The 9,991-nt window shown below is 38.6% G+C and overlaps 1 protein-coding gene across 1 annotated transcript; it reads right to left on the bottom strand.

Moving 5' to 3' along the window:
• Positions 1 to 3,220: 3,220 nt before the first annotated feature.
• Positions 3,221 to 5,513, bottom strand: LOC147850690 (U-box domain-containing protein 3-like). The gene is made up of 2 exons (XM_087335655.1): positions 5,075 to 5,513; positions 3,221 to 4,417 (listed from the first exon to the last, which is right to left on the bottom strand). Exons 1-2 carry the CDS (start codon positions 5,398 to 5,400, stop codon positions 3,529 to 3,531), a joined length of 1,215 nt encoding a protein of 404 aa, XP_087191781.1. The 5' UTR covers positions 5,401 to 5,513; the 3' UTR covers positions 3,221 to 3,528.
• Positions 5,514 to 9,991: the final 4,478 nt, after the last annotated feature.

The following is a 9,991-nucleotide window of genomic DNA, read 5'->3' as shown; positions in this document are numbered from 1 at the left end:
AGAGCTCATGGGAAAGAAATGTTTTATTAAGATCTTGTAATTCTTCATTCAACATTTTGACTTGAACATAAATAGTTTATCACTATTATTTTGTCTTAAGAATATGAAGACGACATATTTCAAGGTTACGGAGCACATGAGTTTCAAAGAAATAAAAGAATGTCTAGCATAAATAGTATAGTTTATTAAGACTCATAGTTATAACTTATAATTATTGAGACTAGAAAGCTTGACATGGTGGATCCAACCATATTTAAGTATATCAACCACACATTAACCTCGTTCTAAATCTGGTCTTGATTAATAATGCTGGCATTACCTAGGTGCAAACACTATATGCTAGAGTGGTGGATCCATGAGGGCCTTCACCACTCCAACCAACGGAGAGACAAAGAAAAAGAGACACGAGAGCTGACAATAACTTACCTCGGCATACTATCCTCACTAGTGTAGTGGGGACAACAAAATTTTCTATTATGTTGTTTAATACATAAACACTGTTTTTTCTTGTGTGTGTATATATGTGCATAAGTGAAACTAAACGTAACTTGTATTGGTCCAACATTTGCCTTCAAAGCGAGTTACGAACCTCTTTTTGACAAGTTTCCCTAATTTTAATCACATTTTTCTACTTCTTGTATTAAACATAACGTCTTGATCCTATTCAATACGTTTCATGTTCTCTTGTTCCTAACCTTTCGATATTTTGTACGTAGGGTTCTTGGCAAGAATCCCATTACCTCATTCTAATCTATTTCAAAATAAATTTTTATTTTTTCCTTGAGGATAACATGTTGGGGCATGGAGTCTATGTCTATACTTGTATTATTACACAAAAAAACTTGCATATTGAAAATGGTGACCATCGGTAGAGACTAGTATGGTGGATTTGGTGGCACAAGTTCCAAGCTGAACAATCGCATGCACGGATTGCATCCTGCTCCATTCATGCATCCAAGTTTTGGAAATTTGGCTCGGATATACTAGTCATTGAGATATTGCTCATTGTGGCCATTGAATTGATCAGAGGGCGCTTCATGATAATGGCGAAGACCTCTTGTTGACTATGGATGATCCCAAAATCATATAAGAGGCTATCTAGGGTGAAGTTGCCTATAACTCGAGTGAAGCAAGAGAGATAGGCTCTAGTATTAGTTTTCAATTCATATAGAGCATTATTTGCAAGAAAACATTGACATGTTGGTCCAAGTAAGTGGAATTTCTCAACAAATGGTAAGGATTTGTGAGGCTTCCTTTGCTTCTAGTGATGCTTTTATTGCTTGTAAAATGGTTACTTTCTACTTTCGATATTGTTGAGAACCATAGGTAGTTTTGGCTCATGGAGCCAACTAGTGGTCAAGATTTATACATACTTGCAATCATGGCATGAAAGAATGTTGTCCTCTTCTATGAGAAGGAAATGCATAAAATGTTGCTTTCAAAAGTGAGGCATGTCAAATTTCCAAACATTATGCCTCCTACTTCCATTGGTGGGAATTAGCACCCCAATGAGTACACACAAATTATGTCTACAATGTGGAATGCTTCTCACCATCAAGCAAAGTAAGTACCTCCCATGCATTTGGAGGAGACGATCGCATGTGGTTATGGGATAGCACTAGGCAACGCAAAAGCTCTAGTAACTGGTTTGGTATCCACAAGAGTCATGTGATAGAATAACTAAATTCATACTTTGATGAGATTATGAATAATAGAATATCTATGGTAATGTTATGTGTTCACATTGCCTAGAGTCATGGTCATGGATATCTGTTGTACAAAACTGTATGGCCCTATCCACATTGTTACATGCAAAATACATGTTTCAATGGAAAGGAGCTATGTGGATTGCTCAGAGAGTGTAAGGAGATTTGGGAATCAGAGTGAAAATCATGTATTGCACATAACTCAATCTTTCGGGCCAAGACAAAGCATGTTATAGAATATCAATTTAAGTATTCCTTCTTCTATTAATTGTATGCATGCTAGTTTGAGTTTGCCAAGATCCCCAAAGAGTTAAGTCTATGACAAATTTCGCTCAAAGGCATTCCTATGTCAACATATCATTATCAATTATTTGCAATTTAGTTCTCCTTGAGAGGTGCATTGACGTTTAACGGGTGGGGTGGAAGTCCAATAAGTCATTATTGAGTAGGTTGATGTGAGCCACACGGGCCTTTATGCAAGATATTCTTTACAACTAAATCAATGTTCATAATTTTACTGAATTGGCTAGCAATACAATATAAGAGTCCACTCATCACAAAAAATAAGTAGACTCAAAAAAACCTTTGGATATCATTGATTGATATGGGCTCAGGCTATCTGAAATTTTCACATTGTTGATTGTACAAAACCATGGTTAGCTCATAATGCCTTTTCCATGTCAATTCAGGTTAAGCTAATACTCGAGCTCAAAGCCTACTTGAAAGAAATGTAATAGATTATCCCAAAACTCCTAACCTATATGAAATAGAAATATTCAATTTCTTATTTTTGTTTTGTTCAACATTTAAATGTGAATGCTTAATTCATGTCAAGAGTGCATATCATATATAATTAGATACATTTATACAATTCTCATTGTGCCCCTGGGCACCACAAATCTTAGAATTGCAATACATGTGACCATCAAACTTGTTACCTAGCAAGGAAGAGAAAACAACAGACAGCGGATTCTTTGACACAATCTGAAACCCCTTTGAACCCGAAACTTTCACGACCTCGCACCCTAACGTTTTCTTAATCTTCATTAACCAATTCCACACACACAAACACTAATACCGACGGGGATAGAACCCTAAAATAAAGCTTTTTTTTCTTGCAAATAGAATCATATTAATTACAAAACAAAAAACGACTACAAGATAAATCCAAACATGAGCACGGGATCTTGATTGAGATCCAAAGGTCCTCTTTAAGACATACGAAGCCGTGTGGCGGAAAAAGGCCGACAACACAAAAGGCGAAATAATTATATGATGTCTTTATACCAACTCATATAGATTTGGATGAGCCCCCATGCAGAACATAGCAATGCCAATGTCGAGGTTTCCAACACCAAGAACTTGGTCAAGGTAACCTATAACCTTTGCAAGTTCCTAGAATATAATGTATTTGCACCCAAAATCCATGCCTCAAAACACAAAGGGGCGTTATGCATACACGCCACACATGGCATAAAAATGCCCCCGCCCACCCACCCGTCAGCCTCAAAAGACTTCATTCACATCCTATCAAAAGAATCATCATTCTATGAATTCTAGTAAGAACTAGAACTCCACTCTAAACCAATCCAAAGAATAGTGTTTTGTTTTTTCTTGCATATAAGGTCACACACCCAAATCTCCATGTTATAACCTGAATGCATTAAAGAATCTAAAACCACACTATGAAGAAGCTACACATTTTTATACAATTTTGAGTTACATATATATTAGAGCAGTACTCCCCCCTAGCAAATGCCCCCATATTGGGCGGGGACAAGAATCTGAGTGTCCAGAAAAAACCTGTTTTTTTATTGTGATTTTACGACGAATTCGATCGAGACATCAAGTGAGCCCCCCTAGTGGTGGTGGTGGTGGTGGTGGTGGTCATGAGGTTCGGGTCCGGGCCATTCATCTCGATGACCACTTCCGCAAGCATCTCCGTAAACCTCTTCTCCCCCGCCTGGGCATCATTGCAATCCGACGGCTCCATGTAAACCATGGACTCAAGAAGAATGGCTGAAGCCGAGAAAGACCTTTGGGGCGGGCCCCCCGAAGAAGAAGAAGAAGACGAGGATCCCGCATCTCTCAAGAGGTGCAAGAGCCGTTTCGCCTTCTTCTGGGCCCGGCTTGAGCCTTGGATTGTGAGCTCTAGGAGGCCCGGGATGGCGCCTTCCTCTAGGATGGCTCGCCTATACTTGTGTGTAGTATTGTTCTCACACATGGTCAAGAGGGCCGAGACCGCGTGCTCGCGGCCAAGGCCCGACCCGCTCTCCACAACTTCTACCAATGCCAATATACCCCCTTCCTCATTGGCTATGTCCGCTCTCGACTCGCCAAACATAGCTACTACCTCTAAGATGGCCACTGTCTTCTCCGCAGCCCTAGAGGCCTTCTTGCATGCTTTGAGGAACACGAGAAGTGGGCGTATCACCCTAGCCTCCAAGATCGGGACCAGATTCCGGGTACATGTCGATAGGTTATACAATGTCATGATTGCATCCTCCTTCCCTTGTTGGGTCTTGGACATTGTTAGGACCTTTACAAGGAGAGGGATGGCCCCTGATTTCCCTATTATTACCTTGTTCGAATTGGCTGCCGAGAGCGTAAGCATCAAAACCACGGTCGATTCGATGAGCTCCTGCGTTTCGGATCGTAGAAGCTCCACCAATGGAGGAATGGCTCCGAAGTTCACAATGGCTATCTTGTTCCTGTCAAGTTTTAAAGCTCAAAAGAATTAGACCATAACAAAGAAATTACTGCATGCTAAAGCAAAATGTAAAAAAAGGAACCCTTTACAATTTAGGCATTCCATTAATAATGTGTGTAATACCTAGATACACATCCACACATACATAAATTCTTGAATGTACACATCCACACATACATCAATTCTTGCATGTATACATACATCCACACATACATCAATTCTCGCAGGTATACATACATATACATACATCAATTCTCGCAGGTATACATACATACACATACATCAATTCTCGCAGGTATACATACATACACATACATCAATTCTTGCAGGTATACATACATACACATACATCAATTCTTGCAGGTATACATACATACACATGCATATAAATGCATACAGGTATACATACATACACATGCATATAAATGCATACAGGTATACATACATACACATGCATATAAATGCATACAGGTATACATACATACACATGAATATAAATGTATGCATACTTACATCTTACATCAAAGTATATAGCTTATGCATAACTACATACATTATACCACATAGATACATGCACATGACACAACATGCAGACATCGATATTTGGATTCAATCAATACATATAGATATATTGATAGATGGGATGTGTTAGTTGTACCTCTCGTTGCCGACTGCCAAGTTCAGAAGAGCTAGCATCGAAGCCTCTTTCGCCACCATGTCCGCGGAGGTAATTAGCATAGAGACCAAAGGATCAATGACCCCCGATGCTGCCATATAGGCCCTACTCTTCGCCGAGCTCTTGGTTAAGATTCGGATCTCTTCCGCGGCCTGAATCGGCTCATCCCCAATCCCATGTAGAAGAGCTTCCACCACCGCCGCATGGTGACGACGCTGCGTGATTCCCTTTAGGGTTTTGTCAGCCACATAATATTCCAAGGATCCAGAATATTTGTCCTTGCTGCTCTGATTCATCACCAAACCCATGTCTTTAACCACTTTTCCAGTTCCTGTAGGTTTAAGAATGGGTTTTCTACTAAACACTCTATGTGTGTGTGCGTGTAATCATAATCAGAGTAGGTTTGCGGATAACTCTAAGACAAATATGGATGGATAAATGCAGGGAAAGATGATTTAAAAGCACATACATGCATACACATATACATACATACACATTTACAGAGATGCTACTCTTGTGGATTTGTGCATACTGAATGCAGAGCGAGAAGAAGTGATGTATATATATATGTATGCATGTATGTGGGCGCAGATCAAGAGCACAAAATTTTTCAGATACGGAAAGAAAGGCAGGTGTTATCTGTGATCTTGTGATATATATTTTGAAAAAGGGGGGGTGGGGGGAGGATCTGATATGCAGGAAGGAAGGAGAAATATATATATATACATATCTATCTATTGCCAGATTTTGGAGCAAAATTTGGAGAGGAAGGAAATCAAATGGAGATGGGGGAGGGGGGGGGATGGTGAGCTATGGCGACCTCTGCGCCTCCTTTCTCGTTCTACTTCTCTCTTCTTCTTCTTCTTCTTCTTCTTCTTTTTTACTCTCGCTAATCTCAGACTCTTCATGATTTTATGGAGTCATGGGATCGATTCTCGCTCTCTTCCATTTGCCCTTTTCTAAGCACACAATAACTTATTGTATGTATGTATGTATGTATGTATGTATGTGTGTATGTATATGTATGTATGTATGTATGTATGTATGTATGTATGTATGTATGTACGCATGCATGTATATGTATGTATGTGTGTATGTGTATGTATGTATGTATGTATGTATGTATGTATGTATGTATGTATGTATGCATGCATGTATATGTATGTATGTGTGTATGTATATGTATGTGTGTCTGTTTGTATGTATGTATGTATGTATGTATGTATGTATGTATGTATATGTATGTATGTATGTCTCTTCCATTTGCCCTTTTCTAAGCACACATGAACTTATTGTATGTCCATTATGTATGTATGTATGTATGTATGTATGCATGCATGTATATGTATGTGTGTATGTATGTATGTATGTATGTATGTATGCATGCATGTATATGTATGTGTGTATGTATGTATGTATGTGTGTATGTATGTATGTATGTATGTATGTATGTGTGTATGTATGTATGTATGTGTGTATGTATGTATGTATGTATGTATGTATGTATGTATGTATGTATGTCTGTATGTATGTGTGTATGTGTGTATGTATGTATGTGTGTGTGTGTGTATGTATGTATGTATGTATGTGTGTGTGTGTGTATGTATGTATGTATGTATGTATGTATGTATGTTGTATGTATGTATGTACGTTTTTGCTCTTCCTAGAAGCACGATAAAAAAACCTTCTAAGTCCTGACTAAGTTAGCAAAAGCTTCTACCATTTTTCCCCATGTCAACCACTGTCTAGAACCTAGCACTAAACCATCTGATGTTGTAAATGGTGGGTTCTCGACTACCTTTTGTCTAAGATACTCAACATAATGCATAGGGTTGGGTTTATTGCATAACAAAACAAGTAAGACTTGTTTCTATGCAAAAAAAACAATCAACTGTCACGAACACACCAATGCTAGACTATGACAAGGCTACGATCGAGAAGGTTACGAACGTGGAACTCGACATGATGAGGCTAGAAACTCGGGAAGTTGGGAGCGATGAGATGAGGAACTTAAGACGCTAGGAACAATACAAGAGCATAAAGACACATATTTACATCAAGGAGAGAAGATGGGGCTAAACAAGAATACTAGATTGATGTGCCAATGACTGGTGTTGAATCCCTTGAAAAGAACCAAGGAGGTTACAAGTATTTATAATGTGAGTCAAAGTACATGCATTAGAATATTTTGGAGAATATCTTAGAAACCTCTAGAACCTTCTAGTTCTAGAGCTTTCTAAAAACTCCTAGGAGCTGAAATAGATAATCTACTAATAATCTACTAAGATATACATAACATGACCATATATTTAGATGTGTTGGTTAGAACACAACACTTGACTATATATGTCAAGAGAAATCTTGACATGACTGTTGTCATGTTTGTGACATTATCTTCCCCTTTATGGCCGCATTTTCGAAAGTGTGGTGTACGGGTGAGCTAAAAGAGAAAACCAAAGTACGTTGAGGAATGAGTGACCATGAGTAGTCCTCACCAGAAATAGGACCACGGGTGAACGCAACCGACCATGTGTGGTCCTCACCGGAGACTAGAACACCAACGGGTGTGAGCGACCATGTATAGTCCTCACCAGAGACTGTAACACCAATGTGAGTGTGAGCAACCATGTTTGGCCTTCACCGGAGACTGGAACACCAACGTGAGTGTGAGCGACAATGTATGATCCTCATCGGGAACTGGAACACCAACGGGCATGAGCAACCATGTACGGTCCTCATCGGAGACTGGAACACCAATGTGAGTGACCATGTGCAGTCCTCACCAGAGACAGGAACACCAACAGATGTGAGCGACCATGTGCGGTCCTCATCGGGAATTGGAACACCAATGGATGTGAGCGACAATGTGCGGAACACAACACTTGACTATATATGTCAAGAGGTCAAGAGTTCAAATCTTGACATGATTGTTGTCATGTCTGTGACATCAAACCTAATAAATTTGTCCCCCCATCCATGGGAGGAAGGTACTCGAAAACTTTCCCTAAATATCCAACTTACATCCTTCAACCAAGGTGCACTTAAGCAAGGAGAGCATTCCGAACAACGGTGAGGCAACAATACTTTCCATATCTCCTGCCTGGAGTAAATCCTCTAATAATCAATTTAGTTAACAGTGCACTTGATTGATCTACTAGATCAATAATACCTAATCCTCCTTTAGAACGAGTTAAGGTAAGACTTGCAAAAGATCCAACAAGGCAGAAAATACCATTTTGTTGCCAACAATACTTGATTGGCAACTACAATCCAGCTAGCGAAAGACGGTTTGGTTGAGCTCCATAATAATAACTTTTTCCGCAATGTCAATAGGAGGAGTACCCCTTGATTTTCTATTGATATATCAATACCTATTGTATATCCTAGGGTACCGAACTGGGGTACCCTGCGGTATCCACCAAAATTGTGGATGTGGATTCCATAATGGAGGATGTTCATCCCCAACCCAAATGCCAAGGATTTGTTCCAATTGACAAGTGCACCTGAAGCCTTGCAGAATGTGGTTAGGGTCATTTCAATTTTTTGGAGACTAGCCAAATCACCTTTTAAATATATGGCAATGTATCTCGCTATTTATGTAATGTTGGTATGTATGTATGTATGTATGTATGTATGTATGTATGTATGTATGTATGTATGTATGTATGTATGTAATGTATGTATTTATCTATCTATCTATCTATGTAATGTATGTATGTATCCATGTATGTATGTATATATCTATCTATCTATCTATCTATGTAATGTATGTATGTATGTACGACCATTGCATGCATATGTATGTAAAATTGACATGTATGTACAAAGTTGAAGAAGTCAAATTGTAGGGTTAAGGTGAGCCGAGGTTGAAAGAAGTTTGTATGTGTAGAGGCCAAAAAATCGAGCTATGTTCAAAAAAGTTGGAGCGAAGTCTAAATGATGACCTCCTGTGAAAGGTGTGAAGGTTGGTCGAACAACATTCCTCTTCAAATCCTCTCTTCAAGCGAATCAAAGTGTTTCCAACTTCTTACATTCCTATCTAATTCTCTCTCTCAATATCTTCAATCCTCTCCTCTTGAATATCAATTTGATCCTTTTGTCCATATCTTTATGCTTTGAAGCTAATTCTAGGACACGTGTATAGAAATGGAAGTTCATGTTAAAACATAGCATCAGCATAAACAATTTCATGACTCGGAATCAACATATTCATAGACAACTAGCACGACCCATAGAAGCAATTGGGTTCTTATGTTGTTTCATACGGAGGTGGTGAGGTTTGTAATTTTTCATATCAAGATATTCTTATATGAGAGGGGGTCTAAATATTGGAGGAAAACTTGGGGAGACATAGAATCACTTTGTTGTGAGTTGATTTTGTAAACAGATGAACCAATCTTTCTTACTTCCCTCAGCATCAATGGCATCATCCATTACCAACTCACCTTCGAGAAGTTGTGGCACCATCCAAAGATCATGGTGTAGGATGTGCCACATAAGAATTTGACCTAGCATTATTCTCTCCAAAGACTTAATTTAGTGAAAAGTAAGACATGAAAGGTTCAAATTTGAACCTAGCATTATTCTCTCCAAAGACTTAATTTAGTGAAAAGTAAGACATGAAAGGTTCAAATTTGAACCTAGCATTATTCTCTCGGAAGACTTAATTTAGTGAAAGTAAGACATGAAAGGTTCAAATTTGAACCTAGCATTATTCTCTCCAAAGACTTAATTTAGTGAAAAGTAAGACATGAAAGGTTCAAATTTGAACCTAGTATTATTCTCTCCAAAGACTTAATTTAGTGAAAAGTTCAAATTCAAGACAGTTTCTCAAGTATTAGGTTTTAAGACCATCCAAACAAATTCTTTGGAGGAACTTGCTTTTGTGTAGTGTTCAAT

Source organism: Azolla caroliniana, unplaced genomic scaffold, assembly GCF_043228905.1.
Source record: "Azolla caroliniana isolate FFs.n. ecotype wild unplaced genomic scaffold, voAzoCaro1.0.p SCAF_20, whole genome shotgun sequence".
Taxonomy (NCBI): domain Eukaryota; kingdom Viridiplantae; phylum Streptophyta; class Polypodiopsida; order Salviniales; family Salviniaceae; genus Azolla; species Azolla caroliniana.
This window is presented reverse-complemented; position numbering and strand designations above follow the sequence as displayed.